The sequence below is a fragment of the Alosa pseudoharengus genome, unplaced genomic scaffold, assembly GCF_046254945.1.
Source record: "Alosa pseudoharengus isolate Yale_2024_CS ecotype anadromous, Long Island Sound unplaced genomic scaffold, YU_APseudo_1.1 YU_APseudo_1.1_scf_12, whole genome shotgun sequence".
Taxonomy (NCBI): Eukaryota; Metazoa; Chordata; class Actinopteri; order Clupeiformes; family Clupeidae; genus Alosa; species Alosa pseudoharengus.
Window position 1 is genome coordinate 1,979,540 of NW_027468587.1, and position 17,500 is coordinate 1,997,039.

The window sequence follows — 17,500 nt, forward strand, 5'->3', positions numbered from 1 at the left end:
GGGGAGAGGGAGGAGGGGAGAGGAGAGGGAGGAGGGGGAAAGGGGAGAGGAGAGGGAGAGGGAGGAGAGGAGGGGAGAGGAGAGGGAGAGGAGAGGGAGGAGGGGAGAGGGAGAAGGGGAGAGGAGAGGAGGGGAGAGGAGAGGGAGGAGGGGGAAAGGGGGAGATGATCAAAAGAGGAGGGGAGAGCTGGAAATGATCGCCGAACAAGACTTACCTCCTTGAGTGCCACCACTCCCACCAGTTTCCCAATGCTTGTGACATATGCATGGCTGAGGCCCAGCAGAGAGAAAAGTGTGTGTGTCTGTGTGTGTGAGAGAGAGAGAGAGAGAGTGGGGGAGAGAGAGAGAGAGAGAGTGGGGGAGAGAGAGAGAGAGAGAGTGGGGGAGAGAGAGAGAGGGGGGGCGAGAGAGAGAGGCAATGAGAAAATTAATGAAACAAATGGAAGCCCAAGCCCCGCCCCTCCCATATGTCTCTTAGTCTACACCACTGCCATCATCACCACCATCATCCTTGCAATGCACTAGTGTTTCCACCATCACTCAGTTTGCAATGCACTAGTGTTTCCCCCACCACTCAGATTGCAATGCACTAGTGTTTCCCCCATCACTCAGTTTGCAATGCACTAGTGTTTCCCCCACCACTCAGTTTGCAATGCACTAGTGTTTCCCCCACCACTCAGTTTGCAATGCACTAGTGTTTCCCCCACCACTCAGTTTGCAATGCACTAGTGTTTCCCCCACCACTCAGTTTGCAATGCACTAGTGTTTCCCCCACCACTCAGTTTGCAATGCACTAGTGTTTCCCCCACCACTCAGTTTGCAATGCACTAGTGTTTCCCCCACCACTCAGTTTGCACCGCGGAGGAAAGGGAAACAAACACAATGGTCATGTTACACGTAAGGTACTGTAGGCCTATTTGTTACACGTAAGGTACTGTAGGCCTATTTGTTACACGTAAGGTACTGTAGGCCTATTTGTTACACGTAAGGTACTGTAGGCCTATTTGTTACACGTAAGGTACTGTAGGCCTATTTGTTACACGTAAGGTAGGCCTATTTGTTACACGTAAGGTAGGCCTATTTGTGAGACACTTTTGTACGAAACGAAAAGTGTAGATAATGAGCATCATACTAGCAGGTAACTGTGTGTTCTGTATGTTTAAAACACAAACACAAGAAGCTCAATCTTGTGTTTGGGGTTCCTGTGAGATTCCTTCACTAGCCAGGCTGAGCTGTTGTGAATCTGAATTACCCAGACGATAGTTTCATGCTGCCTGTCTGACTCATTGAGAGGGTGATCAAGGACTCCAGGGAGAGGATAAGCAACCCATTCGGCCTCAGCTGTGCGGCTGACTCACTCCTATCTAACACCAGCCACAAGCTACTTGGAACTAATAGTTCATTTGAATGCTGCATTTTCCACATACTCTTCTTTAATTCAACATGAATGGTTACTGATAGCTCAAATTCACCCGTGAAAACACTTCCAAGTGGCGGTCAGTAAAATTGTTCTCCATTAACAGTTTGGGTAGAGTGATGTAAATAATAAGATGGTATTGGATTTGGTAGAGATATTGACCCCTTGGCCAGCTGCAGCATGTAAATCTCGTGAGAGAGTTGAGTCAACTGCCCTCTGACCAGTCCATTACCACCACAACACGTGACCACACCCAAGCTTGAGTTACACACGCCAGTCAAACCAGTACACACTGCACTGTGCCCATTCCAGCTGTGTATATCCACCATGTGGCCTCACCATGCAGGTTCAGAACCCCCCCCCCCCCCAAATTCCCAAATCCTCACCGCAGACCTGAACCCCCCCATTCACCTTATGCAGAGAGGTCCTCTCCACCAACTGAAAAGGGGAGGGGTCCACACGGACCTGATCCAAATTGATTGGCTGGTTCAGCTCAGTTTCTTCCCAGGCTTTTATCTATTAAAAACAACACATACACACACACACACACACACACCAACCAACCAATCAGAGCAACGTATCGGAGTAGTGCTATGAAACATGATTGACAGCAGGTAAATTGCTGCTGATCCAGGTGTTGGTGTTGATCGGAGTGCAATTTTGAGCGTGTGTATTGATATGGCGGGTTGGTTACCTCCTCGGGTGTCATGGTATCTGCCAATGGTGATGGAGGGGGCTCCTGTTGAGGAAGTGCAGAGACCATTGGGGAGGATTGTCAATCAATAACAGATCCCCTACCAAGAGCCACACAATGATACTAGCTGTTTGTGCAAATGGATTATTTTCATTTAAAAGGACTTCCAAGCTGTTAACAGCACTGTGGGATTTCCTTACGAGCACACTGAGCGAGATAAATAGCTGGAAGGGGGGAAGAGGAGAACTCATTTAGGTCTCGTCATTATCAAAACTACCCCTCTGAATATTTCACTCTGTTTTTGCTTTGGTAAATATCTCATGAAGGGCGTGTGACGCCACCTGGTGGTAGAGATGTGTGTGTGTGTGAGGATGGTGATCTGCAGTGAGTGCCTCATGACCAACTCCTTTAGAGAGAGACACACACACACACAAACACACCAAAGCAAAATGGGGAGAACTTCCCCACCTAGTGGCCAGACGCTGCAATAATGACTGCAGCAAAAAAAAAGAGAGAGAGAGAGAGAGAGAGAGAGCACCCTTTTCAGTGGGATGAATAATTCATGCCCTGGGATCTATGTTTGTTCGCTGTTGTGAGCCTAGAAAGAGGTAAGTGGTCTATCAGACGCCAAGACCCATGCTGGCTTGCCTCCTTGATGATGTTGCTCAGAAGATGAAGAGCACTATGTCTGTGCTGTGCCATGCCAAGCCATAGAAATGAAAAACTAAGTCGGGAAGCGTGCGAGTGCTTGCTCGAGTTTGTTTATGACTGTGCAGTATGCAGTATGTGGGCATGTTTGTGTGTGTGTGTGTGTGTGTGTGTGTATGTGTGTGTGTAAATACACGTGTGTGCTTCTTTGTTAACACCCCAATGAAAGTCAGCCTCTCAGCAGTAACATCATCAGGGACATCACCTGGACTTCAGTCTGGCCAGAGGATGAGGAAGAGGAGAAAAGTCGCCGAAGGGTCCTCCTCACCGTCTGAAGAACTCCCCGGTCTGGAAGTAGCGAGAGAGTCAAAACCCAGCAGCCCCCTCCCTCACCCCTCCCACACCCCCCCAGAGTCAAAACCCAGCAGCCCCCTCCCACACCCCCAGTGCCCCTCCCTCACCCCCAGTGCCCCCTCCCACACCCCCAGCCCCCTCCCTCATCCCCAGCAGCCCCCTCCCTCATCCCCAGCAGCCCCCTCCCTCATCCCCAGCAGCCCCCTCCCACCTCCCTCATCCCCAGTGCCCCTCCCACACCCCACAGTGCCCCTCCCATCCCCACCCAGCCAACGGAGTCATTGGAGTCTATTGCTATACCACAAAATGTGTCATTATCATTTAGGTGAAGCTTCTGCAGAAAATGCTGCTTGGCTTGCAACTCTCTGTACATCCTGCCAAATGAGTTCTTGTAACAATTGCAGATGAAATGCTACTACAAAAGCCATGACAGGACAGTCTTGCATAAAATGTGATGTACAAAATATATATGACTTTGATCATAATAAAGTCCACATAAGCGTTAACCTGCTGTTTATCCAACATGTTTATGTTTAGAGATCTTAGCAGAAGCTTTTGCCCAAAGTGACTTACAGTGACATGAATAAACATTAAATTGACATTGAAATTAACAGTTTAAAGTAAAGTCATATAGCCATTTTGTGCAACAGTGCAAACTCACTCTCTGTTGAGTTAGTGGAACAGTCCGGACACTTGGGGGAAGGATGAGGTCCATTTCGCTCCTCTGGGGGCTTGGAGGAGACATTTCCCAAAATCACAATGTGATCAGCTGCTGTAGCAACGAGTTTGCAGTTCAGGCCATACTGTAGCCTAAAAGCAACACTGGTTCATGTGTCCTGTCTCATTCCAAAAAGAATCCACCCCCTTGGATATTTCCCCCTTTTATTGCCTTTATAAATGGAATAATGGTCAATATAATTTGGGTTTCTTTTGACAATAATTTACAAAAGAAATGTCTTTAATGTCAAAGTGAAAACATATCTTTAAAAAAGTAATGTTTACAGGCATTGTATTTGTAAAATGATGACCGTATAAAATGGTGACTTAACGGCATCTAATGTTTTTTATATGTGATGCTGATAATTCCATCTCACCTTCCCTCCATTCTCCTCTCCTCCTTCCTCGTCCACAAAGGTGAAGGAGGTCTCCCACTTGACCTTTGACCCAGGGCTGTGCAGCCCCTGACTGTGACAGTAGACCCGCCTCTCTGCCGAAAGCCACCAATCACAGGCAGCGTGAAGCTCACATCGCTCAATGGAGCCCAGTAGGATCATTGATTCTGAAGTGGGAGGATGCAGCAGATGAGCTGGTTTGTAAGATTCTAAAGGCGTAATTGCTATCAATATTTCATTTCGGCGTTACAAACAAATGCCTCCAACAACAAAGCAAATGATTATTGTTCACAATCCATCAACATACAGCAAAACACAAGACAAAGGCAAGACAAGAAATTAATACTGATTGTATTTCTGACCCCTGTGTACTCTCATACTCACTCACTCACTCACACACACACGCACACACACACACACACACACACACACACACACACACACACACACAAACATACACACACACACACACACACACACACACACACACACACACACACACACACAAACACACACACACATACACACACACACACACATACACACAAACATACACACACACACACACATACACAGACACACACACATACACACATACACAAACATACACACATACACAAACATACACACATACACAAACATACACACATACACAAACATACACACACACACACACACACACACACACACACACACACACTGACCTTTGGAGTCCACTAGAGGGATGGTCTTGAGAGAGGTGGACTCAAGGAGGTTACTGACCTCACGATACGTGGACTGAGAAGATAAAAACTTCACTTTCCTCACCATGATGTCCTCCACAAATATATTATACTTGCTGAGAGAGAGAGAGAGATAGGGAGGGCGAGAGTGTGAGAGAGAGCGAGGGCGAGAGTGTGAGAGAGAGGGAGGGAGAAGGATGGGTGGAGGGAGGTAGGAGTGGAGCGAGGTGGCTTAGCACTGTTAATCCTCTCAATTTGTACCTCTCGCTGTCTGACTCGAGAGACAGCCCTCAACCCTTCATCTCCCAGCGGTCTAGCAGCACAGTATAGTGCAGTGCAGTCTAGCGTAGCATAGCAGCACAGTATAGTGCAGTGCAGTCTAGCGTAGCATAGCGCAGTGCAGTGTAGTGTAGCATAGCGCAGCACAGTATAGTGCAGTGCAGTCTAGCGTAGCATAGCGCAGCACAGTGTAGCATAGCAGCACAGTATAGTGCAGTGCAGTCTAGCATTGCATAGCGCAGCGCAGTGCAGTGTAGCATAACAGCACAGTATAGTGCAGTGTAGCATAGCGCAGCACAGTATAGTGCAGTGTAGCATAGCAGCACAGTATAGTGCAGTGTAGCATAGCGCAGCACAGTGTAGTGTAGCATAGCAGCACAGTATAGTGCAGTGCGGTCTAGCGTAGCATACGCAGCACAGTGCAGTGTAGCATAGCAGCACAGTATAGTGCTGTGCAGTCTAGCGTAGCATAGCGCAGCACAGTGTAGCATAGCAGCACAGTATAGTGCAGTGTAGCATAGCGCAGCACAGTGCAGTGTAGCATAGCGCAGCACAGTGTAGTGTAGCATAGCAGCACAGTATAGTGCAGTGTAGCATAGCAGCACAGTATAGTGCAGTGTAGCATAGCACAGCACAGTGTAGTGTAGCATAGCAGCACAGTATAGTGCAGTGTAGCATAGCAGCACAGTATAGTGCAGTGTAGCATAGCAGCACAGTATAGTGCAGTGTAGCATAGCAGCACAGTATAGTGCAGTGTAGCACAGCACAGCACAGTGCAGTGTAGCATAGCACCACAGTATAGTGCAGTGCGGTCTAGTATTGCATAGCGCAGTGCGGTCTAGTATTGCATAGCGCAGTGCGGTCTAGTATAGCATAGCGCAGCGCAGTGCAGTGCAGCGTAGCATAGCATAGCATAGCACAGTATAGCACAGTGCAGCGTAGCGTAGCACAGTATAGCGCAGTATAGTGTAGTGTGGTCTAGCAGGCATAGCACAGTATAGAGCAGTGCAGCGTAGCTATGTGCAGTACAGTGTAGCGTAGCATAGCACAGTGCAGCGCAGCGTAGCACAGTATAGCGCAGTGCAGTGCAGCGTAGCAATGTGCAGTACAGTGTAGCGTAGCATAACACAGTATAGCGCAGTGCAGCGTAGCAATGTGCAGTACAGTGTAGCGTAGCGTAGCACAGTGCAGTGCAGCTGAGGCCGGTACCTGATGTGGCCGAAGCCCAGCTCGGGCAGCTATGTGCAGTACAGTGTAGCGTAGCGTAGCACAGTATAGCGCAGTGCAGCGTAACAATGTGCAGTACAGTGTAGCGTAGCGTAGCACAGTATAGCGCAGTGCAGCGTAGCAATGTGCAGTACAGTGTAGCGTAGCGTAGCACAGTATAGCGCAGTGCAGCGTAGCAATGTGCAGTACAGTGTAGCGTAGCGTAGCACAGTATAGCGCAGTGCAGCGTAGCAATGTGCAGTACAGTGTAGCGTAGCGTAGCACAGTGCAGTGCAGCTGAGGCCGGTACCTGATGTGGCCGAAGCCCAGCTCGGGCAGCTATGTGCAGTACAGTGTAGCGTAGCGTAGCACAGTATAGCGCAGTGCAGCGTAACAATGTGCAGTACAGTGTAGCGTAGCGTAGCACAGTATAGCGCAGTGCAGCGTAGCAATGTGCAGTACAGTGTAGCGTAGCGTAGCACAGTATAGCGCAGTGCAGCGTAGCAATGTGCAGTACAGTGTAGCGTAGCATAGCACAGTATAGCGCAGTGCAGCGTAGCAATGTGCAGTACAGTGTAGCGTAGCGGAGCACAGTATAGCGCAGTGCAGCGTAGCTATGTGCAGTACAGTGTAGCGTAGCGTAGCACAGTGTAGCGTAGCGTAGCACAGTGTAGCGTAGCGTAGCACAGTGGCCGGTACCTGATGTGGCCGAAGCCCAGCTCGGGCAGGTAGGGCAGCTTCTTCACTTGGATGATGGAGTCGTAGAGGGACGGCTGCAGGCCTTGGGCCACCATGTTGGCCAGGATCACCGCCACCATCATGGGCAGGATGTGTGAGATCTGACCGGTCAACTCGAAGCAGATGACCGCTGTGGAGACTGTGTGCGTGACCGCACCAGTCAAGGCGGCGGCACCTGACAGAGCAAAGTAGTGGTGAAGGGAGGACGAGAGAGAGAGAGAGAGAGAGAGATGAAAAAGAAAAAATGTGAAGCAAATTAAAATGTTTGAGAAAAAAAACAGCACTTGGTCAAACTCAAATAAAATGAGAAACAAAAGACAAAGTTTAAAAACAGCAGTGCAGTGTGATAACCCACACATGACAGTATGATTTAGAAGAGTATGATAAAAGAAGGGAGAGAAGAGAGGTTGAGTGAGAGGAGAAGAGAGGAAAGGAGGAGAGAAGAGGAGAGTGGAGGGCTTGAGAGGGAGGAGTAGCAGACGAGCCCAGCTGACCTATGACAGCATAGCCTCCGGGCAAGATGCGGTAGACGATCCCGTCAAAAAGAATCCCATTCGGGAAGAGAGTAGCCATGATCTCTCCCACGAGCCGACCAAATGCTGCTCCTGCAAGTGTGTGTGTGTGTGAGGGAGAGAGAGGGAGGTAGAGAGTGAGCGAATGAGTATGTGTGTGTGTGTGTGTGTGTGTGTGTGTGTGTGTGTGTGTGAGAAAGACACTGTTTCACTAAATTTGCAACAGTAGTCACATTCATGACTTGCAAATGACTAGTGTACGCAAAAGACAACATGAAATTCCAACATCATTTCACATCAGCATCACATACCCAGAATGAAGACGGGCATAAAAGCGCCGGAAGGAATGGGCATCGTCGTGGAAACGGCAGACATCCAGAACTATGACAGAGTGAGAACAAGTGACACAGTCTGTGTTAGAACAAGCCATGAGGTAATGTGTTTCAGCAACAGTCATGTTAATACACTCTTCTTTCACACATGGACAGACACACACACACACACACACACACACACACACACACACACACACACACACACACACACACATTGTTGCCATGTTTGGTGTGGTGCAGGAGGAGAGAGCATCTGGGCTCTGAGCTAAGGTCAGATGAAGGTCAAGACTGTTGTGGAAAGGCTGTTCACTGCATAAACCACTTACAGATACAGCTGCAGCACAATGACACAAAACACACACACACACACCCACGCACCCACACACACAGCACACACACACACACACACACACAACACACACACAGACATACATACACTTGTGAGACCAGTGTGTTAACCTGTCTTTCTGAGAGAGTGTTATTTAAAATGGAAAGCCATAAATTATACACTGATTCTGCACAGCTACTTTTAGTTCTTTACTGTGTAAGTGTCAGTCTTATGTGTTTGTGTGTATGGGTGTGTGTGTTTGTGCATGTGATTTTGTGTGTGTGTCATGTGTCTGAAAAACATGACTTCCATTGGGAAACGTCATAAGTCAGCATAATGTAAACTTCCACAGCTACGCAGATGATACCCAATTGTATATTTCTGTGGAGCCAACTTACCCAGATGGCCTTTGCTCAATGCATACCTAACCTCCATTAATCAGTGGATGAGCAACATTTTTTTGAAACTAAATGATGACAAAACAGAGGTACTTTTGGTTGGACCAAAACTGAAGCGAGATATTGTTCTTAGTAATCTGGGGAACTTGGCGCACCAGGTCAAACCAAAAGTAACAAGCCTCGGTGTCATCTTAGATGCAGAGTTAAGTTTTAAGCCCCATATCAGTAAAGTTACTCAGACAGCCTATTTCCACTTGAGAAACATTGCCAAAGTGCGGCCTTCTTTAACTCAACAAGATGCAGAAAAACTAATTCACGCCTTTATCACTAGCAGGTTAGACTACTGCAATGCACTTTTCACTGGTCTTCCCAAAAAACATCTAAAGAAATTGGCACTCATACAGAACTCTGCGGCTAGACTTTTAACTAAGACCAAGAAGAGAGAACACATCACCCCTGTGTTGGCTGAACTGCACTGGCTCCATATTTCCTATAGAATTGATTTTAAGGTTATGTTAATTACTTACAAAGCTCTGAATGGCATAGCACCTTCATATATCTCTGAGCTTTTAATATCTTATCAACCACAAAGGAAACTTAGATCATCCAATTCTAATCTTTTAATCGTACCCAAAGTGCTCCACAAACAAAGTGGAGAAGCTGCTTTTATCCATTATGCCCCAAAACTATGGAACACCCTGCCTCTGTACATCAAGCAGGCGATTTCAGTAAATATTTTTTAAAAAGATCTGAAAACATACCTGTACAGGAAAGCTTTTAGTTAACTCGTCTTATCCTGTAGACTACTTTTTCAGATTATTCTACATCTGCTGCTATTGGAGGGCGCAGCCAGCCAGAAGCAGATGGGCTCCCCCTATTAAGTCAGGTTCTGCTCAAGGTTTCTTCCTTAGGGGGTAAAGGGTTAAGGCTGCCAGTCTTATGACATGTTATTCTCTATTTTTTTTATATGTTGCTGAGTGGAACGGCCCCAGCAATGAAGAAAAGTGATTGATAATGACTGACTGACTATTATTGTGTTACATGCTTCAAATGTAAAGCACTTTGAGCTGCATTCTGTGTATGAAAGGTGCTATACAAATAAAGCTTATTATTATTATTATTATTATTATTATTATTATGGGTGTGAGTGTGAGTGTGAATTTGTGTATGTATGATTAATATGTGCGAATCTACAGGTGTCCCATGCGTTTTGCCTCATTCTTATGGTCCTCTGTGCAGCCTCTGCAGCTGTGGTGGTTGGAGTGTGGTGGTAGCTGTGGTGGTTGGAGTGTGGTGGTTGGAGTGTGGTGGTAGCTGTGGTGGTTGGAGTGTGGTAGTTGGGGGGTGGTGGTTGGAGTGTGGTGGTAGCTGTGGTGGTAGCTGTGGTGGTTGGAGTGTGGTAGTTGGAGTGTGGTGGTTGGAGTGTGGTGGTTGGGGGGTGGTGGTTGGAGTGTGGTGGTTGGAGTGTGGTGGTTGGAGTGTGGTGGTTGGAGTGTGGTGGTTGGAGTGTGGTGGTAGCTGTGGTGGTTGGAGTGTGGTGGTTGGAGTGTGGTGGTAGCTGTGGTGGTTGGAGTGTGGTGGTTGGAGTGTGGTGGTAGCTGTGGTGGTTGGAGTGTGGTGGTTGGGGGGTGCTGGTTGGAGTGTGGTGGTTGGGGGGTGGTGGTTGGAGTGTGGTGGTTGGAGTGTGGTGGTAGCTGTGGTGGTTGGAGTGTGGTGGTTGGAGTGTGGTGGTAGCTGTGGTGGTTGGAGTGTGGTGGTTGGGGGGTGGTGGTTGGAGTGTGGTAGTTGGAGTGTGGTGGTTGGAGTGTGGTGGTAAGGGGGTGGTGGTTGGGGGGTGGTGGTTGGAGTGTGGTGGTTGGAGTGTGGTGGTTGGGGGGTGGTGGTTGGAGTGTGGTGGTAGCTGTGGTGGTTGGAGTATGGTGGTTGGGGGGTGATGGTTGGAGTGTGGTGGTTGGAGTGTGGTTGGAGTATAGTGGTTGGGGGGTGGTGGTTGGGGGGTGGTGGTTGGATGGTTGGGGGGTGGTGGTTGGGGGGTGGTGGTTGGAGTGTGGTGGTTGGGGGGTGGTGGTTGGAGTGTGGTGGTTGGAGTGTGGTGGTAGCTGTGGTGGTTGGAATGTGGTGGTTGGAGTGTGGTGGTTGGAGTGTGGTGGTAGCTGTGGTGGTAGCTGTGGTGGTTGGAGTGTGGTAGTTGGAGTGTGGTGGTTGGGGGGTGGTGGTTGGAGTGTGGTGGTAGCTGTGGTGGTTGGAATGTGGTGGTTGGAGTGTGGTGGTTGGAGTGTGGTGTTTGGGGGGTGGTGGTTGGGGAGTGGCTGGCTGGCACTAATGGCTTACGGGTCACAGCTTCACCATGAACCCTGCACTGCACTGCACTGCACTAGTGTGCTGTTTGTCTGCTACATAGGCCCTTTAAATGCATACTGATGTAATCATCTACATAAATGATGCAGAAAGGTAGATGGAACATTCAGGGCATGCATTTATGTATGTACGTATTTTAGGAGAAATTTGTGACTGACTATGTGAATATGTGAATGTTTGGAGGTATGTAGATGTGTGTGTGCGTGTATGTGTTAGTGTGTGTGCAATATGGATAAGTGTGGATAAGTGTGTATATATATATATATGTGTGTGTGTGTGTGTGTGTGTGTTTGAGAGAGAGAGAGAGAGAGAAAGACGGACAGAAAGAGTGAGCGATAGAGAGAAAGAGTGTACCTTCATTACAAAAAACAGCAACAGGATGAGGAAGACGCTGACTTGTGGATGAAGCCACACGGCGGATCGTCCAAGGCCAGGAGGGTAAACAGGGCCTGTTATCTTGGTCCAGGTGAAGTTATCAAACAGGGAGTTAATGGCCTCCCTCGGCATCAGCTGAGAGAGAGTGAGGAAGACTATGAGATTCCACGCTAATACACACACATAATACTTAGGTATAAACATAAAGAAATACAGCCACATTCAGATTGACATGGTAGATTCTGATTGAAGCATCCACCTTCATTTTAACAGCTGAAAAACCCCTCATACGCTGTGCACACTACACACAGTGTTTATAGTTTAGTATTGAACTAAGACAACAGTATCCAAAAGAAAGAGAGACTACACACACTACACTACACTACACACAGTCAGTTTATAGTTTAGTATTGAACTAAGACAACAGTATCCAAAAGAGAGAGAGACACTAATACAGAGCTAGCATATAAAAGCAGTCAGTACACCACCAATCTAACTAATCAATAACAGTGCATCTACTAATCAATATCAGTGCATCTCACAGCTGCCACAAGTGGAGGAGTCAACAATCAATACCATCTTTGCACTGAGCGGTCAGTCACTGACCTACCTACAGTAACACAAAACAGGCTTTCTGCACTGATGACACCACAACAGCAGCAATCAATGACATGTTTTGCTGATAATACACCATACAGTCCTCTAATCCCAAATCCATGGGGCTGATAAAGGTTTTAACAGCTATCACAGCTGCAGACAACACGGTCTGGAGCCTCAAGCACACACACACACACACACACACACACACACACACACACACACACACACACACACACACACACAAACCAGACAGACACTCACTCACACACACACACACACACACACACACACACACAAACACACACACACACACACACACACACAAACACACTGTGCCATAAAACGGCAGATCCCTGTAGAAAGGGGCACACTTACAAACCAAGATTTCAACAAATTGGAAAAACACCCTATTGAGACCCTCCATACAGAGTTCCATTATAAAGCCCTTCAGTACCAGGAGATGAACAAAGAAAAATGTCCCCTAACTAAGCTGGTCCTGAGTTTGATTTCGTCAGACCACTCCACACACACTAACACCCCACTGACACCGCAGCATCTGAATCTCAAAACAACTGAAATTAGGATAAACCAAATTACAAAAACTATTAAAAAAATGACATAACCCACTGGAAAAATCAAACAAAAAAGTAAAATGCAATTCTATTTGGCCTTAAACAGAGAATATAAACTATCACCCTATCTGACACACATTCAAGACAAAAAACTGAGAACCGCACTGACCAAGTACAGTCTCAGTGAACACAGTCTGGCCATTGAGGTGGGAAGGCACAGACAAACATGGCTGCCGAAAGACACTAGACTGTGCCACCACTGTGACCTAAACACAGTAGAGACAGAGATACACTTCCTGACACAGTGCACAAAATATGTTAACATTAGGAGAACTTATTTTGAAAAGATGACAAATGTCCTCCCTGAATTCCTGCAAGAGAGCGATGAGGACAGGCTTTCATTCCTCACTGGAGAGAAAGAGAAATGCCTCCTTGCTGCTCAATATGGATATTCCTGCCATAATGAAAGGACCTGCTGATGTGAAACTTACATGACCTAAATATGAACATACACTCATATGTACATACACACAGACACACACACACACACACACACACACACACACAGCCGCATGGGCACATGCCCACACAAACATGCAGACACACACACACTCTTCTCCATTGTCATAGTTCATAATTGTACAATGATCATTATTCTGTTTGATTTGTGTGTTTCCCCCTCCTCCCCATTTGATGCATTTGACCCAAATGCTTTGGCAATACTGTACAACGTTATGGTCATGCTAATAAAGCTTTGAATTTGAAAGAGACAGAGAGAGAGAGAGAGAAAGAGACAGAGGGAGAAAGAGAGAGAGAGAGAGAGATAGAGAGAGAGAAAGATAGAGAGAGAGAGACTAGCTGTGGGCTTTTAGTTGGGAGTGTTTCCTGACCTCTCCAGCCATGAATTGGCCAAACCCAGGAGGAAATGTCAGGGTTGCGATAATCAGCGTCACAACACTCGGGTAAATCAACCGGCTGGAGAAAAAAAAAACACACACAAACAAAAACACACAAACAAAAACACACAGTAACCACAAAATGGTGATGGGGGGGGGGGGGTGATGCAGCTGTTGTAATACTATGTTGTAGTGTGTCATAACATTCTCACAGAGGACAGTCATGTACAATAAGACATTTTAGGTTGTAATTATATTGCAATTATATTTATTCATTATTGTTCTGTGCTCCATTTCAAATCAAATAAAATCAGTCTTTTATCATATAGAACATTTACTGCAATGTTGCAAATGCAATACAACATGCTTAATAGAGCAAAAGCACAAAGACATTAGAAAAAAATAAGTAATGGTGGAGTAATATAGTGTTGAGAGAACTCACTGTCTGGTGAGGAATCGTGTGAGTGCCGTTTGCCTCCGCATCACCAAGACAACCTGCCTGTTTAGATACACGAAGAACGCCCCGAGAAACCCACACGAGATCCTACCGACAGAAAGATAGACAAGCCACACTCAACACAGAACAGCACAGCACAGCACAACACAGCAGAGAAGAGAACAGCACAGCAGAGAACAGCACAGCAGAGAACAGCACAGTAAGATAGACAAGCCACACTCAACACAGAACAGCACAGAACAGCAGAGAAGAGAAGAGCACAGCAGAGAACAGCACAGAACAGCACAGCACAGCAGAGAACAGCACAGCAGAGAAGAGAACAGCACAGCAGAGAACAGCACAGCACAGCAGAGAACAGCACAGCAGAGAAGAGAACAGCACAGCAGAGAACAGCACAGCAGAGAAGAGAACAGCAGAGAAGAGAAGAGAACAGCACAGCAGAGAAGAGAACAGCAGAGAAGAGAAGAGAACAGCACAGCAGAGAGCAGCACAGCACAGCAGAGAGCAGCATAACACAGCACGACACGACAGACAGATTGAAAAGATATTTGAAATTTCACACATTTTGCACTCACCAAGAATTGCCCTAATCAATGAACTGCCCTAATCAATGAACTGTCCTAATCAATAGGTCAAACAGAACTACCTCAGCCATTTATTGGCCTGACTTTTGCACTATTATATTGACTGTCTACTGTATGCACAATTGCACAATTTCAACTCAAATTTTGCTGCTCTTATTTTCTTCATTGTATGTACCTTCTTATTTACTTTTTATATTGTTTACTTGAATGTTATGTTTGTCTGTGGACCTAATTGGTAAAATATGTCTTGTCTCCACCGTGGGATAGTGGGAAATGTAATTTCGATCTCTTTGTATGTCTTGACATGTGAAGAAATTGACAATAAAGCAGACTTTGACTTTGACTTTGACAACAAACTGCCCTAATCAATGAACTGCCCTAATCAATGAACTGCCCTAATCAATGAACTGCCCTAATCAATGAGGAGAGTGTGGAATACAGAAGTGTGTCAACATGATAGCCAGTGAGTCATATTATGGTGTGTCAGACATGTTGATAGCCAGTGAGTCATATTATGGTGTGTCAGACATGTTGATAGCCAGTGAGTCATGGTGAGTCATGGTGAGTTATATTATGGTGTCAGGCATGTTGATATGGGCTCAGACGGATCTATTGGCAACCCAGTAAAACACGCTTCATGTTCCATGTAGTTAGTATGTAGCAGATGATGAATAGTACAATGAAAGTATTCTGACCATTAGACCTATGACCATTAGACCTATGACCATTAGACCTATGACCATTAGACCTATGAAATTGAATAAGCGTTGCCCTTCTTGACCAAAACCCAACCTAGTATTATGTATTTGCAAAACATAGACCCTGTGCAAAACACAGACCTTAGGTTTGTTAACTTACTGTAATCTCCTTCGACTCCTTGCTAAATGTGAATGTGTGTGTGTGTGTGTGTGTGTGTGTGTGTGTGTGTGTGTGTGTGTGTGTGTGTGTGTGTGGATGGTGAGTTGATGGGGCTGGGTGCTGTTCTGTGTTGTACCCAATGATGGTGTGTGTGTGTGTGTGTGTGGTGGGGGCAGCTCTGTGTTGTACCCAATGATGGTGTGTGTGTGTGTGTGTGTGTGTGGTGGGGGCAGCTCTGTGTTGTACCCAATGATGGCAAACGCAGGCAGCTCCTGAAGGTCGAAGGGGAAGTCCATGCGGAAGTTTGTGCGGAACAGAGCGGTGATGGTGACTGCAAACACAGAGGGGGGGGGGTTAGAACAGCGTGATCGTGACTGGAAACACAGAGGAAGGTGTGGGGGGGTGGGGGGGTGTTAGAACGTTAGAACGTTAGAACATGCCTCACGCACTGACACCAAAACTTGTGCTTAAGACCCGTCCACACTGCCAAAGATAACTACATCGATAATGACAAAAACTACAGCTTTCAATAGCGTTCCAGCTAATCATAATGCCAATGTCCACCGCATACTATACTAACAACACAAAGAACGACATCAATGGGATCACTGTCCCCATCATTGGGATTTCATGACCAATAGAACAATGCTGACAGCCAAATTCAGGGTTCCCACTCTAAATCAAATGTACATTTCCATGATTTTTCCCTGACTTTCCCTAACAAAAAAATCTGAATTTCCATGACTTACTATATAATGAATGGTATAGTATACCAACCAATGACTTCAGAGCAGCTGCATAGTGTTTACTTTTTAATAGCGGGACATAAATAAAAGGGCATTGAATAAACAAAGTTGGGCTACTCAAGCAAGCAATAAAGCTAATAACCTGATAAACACCAATTTTGCGTGGAAATATTCATGTATTAATATATTTTGGCAAGTAAGCTTTAAACTGCTGCAACAAAATTCCCAGATATTCCATGACTTTGCACCAAAAATTATAAAATTCCCTGACTTTCCATGTCTGGAATAGACTTTCCAATATGTAATGATATTCCAGAAATTCCATGACTCGTGGGAACCCTGCAAATTAGAATGCATAGAATTGTAGACAGCACACTAATGAGCATTTCTGAGAGTTCTCTTGTTGTTGGTACAGTAAATGTGGACATTCATATTGTTATAGTTACAGTTGTCTTTGAAGTTATCGTTAGGCATGTGTGCAGGTCATTATTTCTCTTTTTACAAGCTACCATTTCAGTGCAATGAAACAATTACAAATATCATATAAAGATTAGGAATGTTAAACACATTTCCTGATGAAAATAGCCAAAGAGTCAAAGTCAAAGGCAAAGAAATGTACAAATGACACTATTTGATGACACTAATATCTAAAAAAAAATAATGCATGTATTTAAAAAAAAATTGCATGTATTTTATAATAACCATTTAAAAATTAAAAGCATGATTGCTTGAACTTAAAGGATTTCCATGGATTTGTGTCAATTTGAAGATTTTTTCAATGTCAAAATGTCATCTGTAATGTGTGGGTATATGACGTGGGTATGTGTATAATATGTGTATGTGCGTGTGTCTCCCTGTGTGTGTGTGTGTGTGTGTGTGTGTGTGCGTGCATGTTCGCACCAGCATCTTTATTCCACACTGACAGCACTCTGAAGATAAAGGCGCTAAAAGTGGCGGCGAAATACCCTCTCCAGTAATTCCTCACCGCAAAGTAGGTGGACGTGACCTCAATACTGAACAAGACTCCTGGAGAGAGAGAGAGAGAGAGAGAGATGGAGGAGGGAAGGAGAGGAGGCAGAGAGGGAGGGATAATGAGAGGAGAGATGGAAGGAAGAGAGATGGAAAGAAGAAGAGCAGAAAGACAAGGAAAAAAGGGGGAGAAAGTTAAGCTTCTCTCGGACGGAACAGGAGGTCTGGCACAGGAGGAGTCTGGAGCAAAAGGAAACATCAGTTTAGGAGCTGAATACAGAGCAGTTACACTGAGCCAGATCTGCAACTGTCTCATAAACACAACCGCACGCACTTACATTC

General features: G+C 46.0%; 1 protein-coding gene across 1 annotated transcript in view; it reads right to left on the minus strand.

The window, feature by feature from the left end:
- clcn1b (chloride channel, voltage-sensitive 1b) overlaps nucleotides 1-17,500 on the minus strand; it is a 53,982-nt gene that overhangs the window by 3,101 nt on the left and 33,381 nt on the right. The window contains exons 9-24 of the mRNA XM_076279596.1: nucleotides 17,090-17,215; nucleotides 15,690-15,774; nucleotides 13,987-14,088; nucleotides 13,539-13,623; nucleotides 11,456-11,611; nucleotides 7,994-8,063; nucleotides 7,665-7,775; nucleotides 7,132-7,345; nucleotides 4,930-5,063; nucleotides 4,208-4,392; nucleotides 3,775-3,844; nucleotides 3,621-3,623; nucleotides 3,025-3,107; nucleotides 2,112-2,156; nucleotides 1,829-1,933; nucleotides 216-302 (exon numbers count right to left, since the gene is read on the minus strand). Coding sequence (XP_076135711.1) covers nucleotides 216-302; nucleotides 1,829-1,933; nucleotides 2,112-2,156; nucleotides 3,025-3,107; nucleotides 3,621-3,623; nucleotides 3,775-3,844; nucleotides 4,208-4,392; nucleotides 4,930-5,063; nucleotides 7,132-7,345; nucleotides 7,665-7,775; nucleotides 7,994-8,063; nucleotides 11,456-11,611; nucleotides 13,539-13,623; nucleotides 13,987-14,088; nucleotides 15,690-15,774; nucleotides 17,090-17,215 — 1,661 coding nt within the window. The remainder of the gene's footprint in view (nucleotides 1-215; nucleotides 303-1,828; nucleotides 1,934-2,111; nucleotides 2,157-3,024; nucleotides 3,108-3,620; nucleotides 3,624-3,774; nucleotides 3,845-4,207; nucleotides 4,393-4,929; nucleotides 5,064-7,131; nucleotides 7,346-7,664; nucleotides 7,776-7,993; nucleotides 8,064-11,455; nucleotides 11,612-13,538; nucleotides 13,624-13,986; nucleotides 14,089-15,689; nucleotides 15,775-17,089; nucleotides 17,216-17,500) is intronic.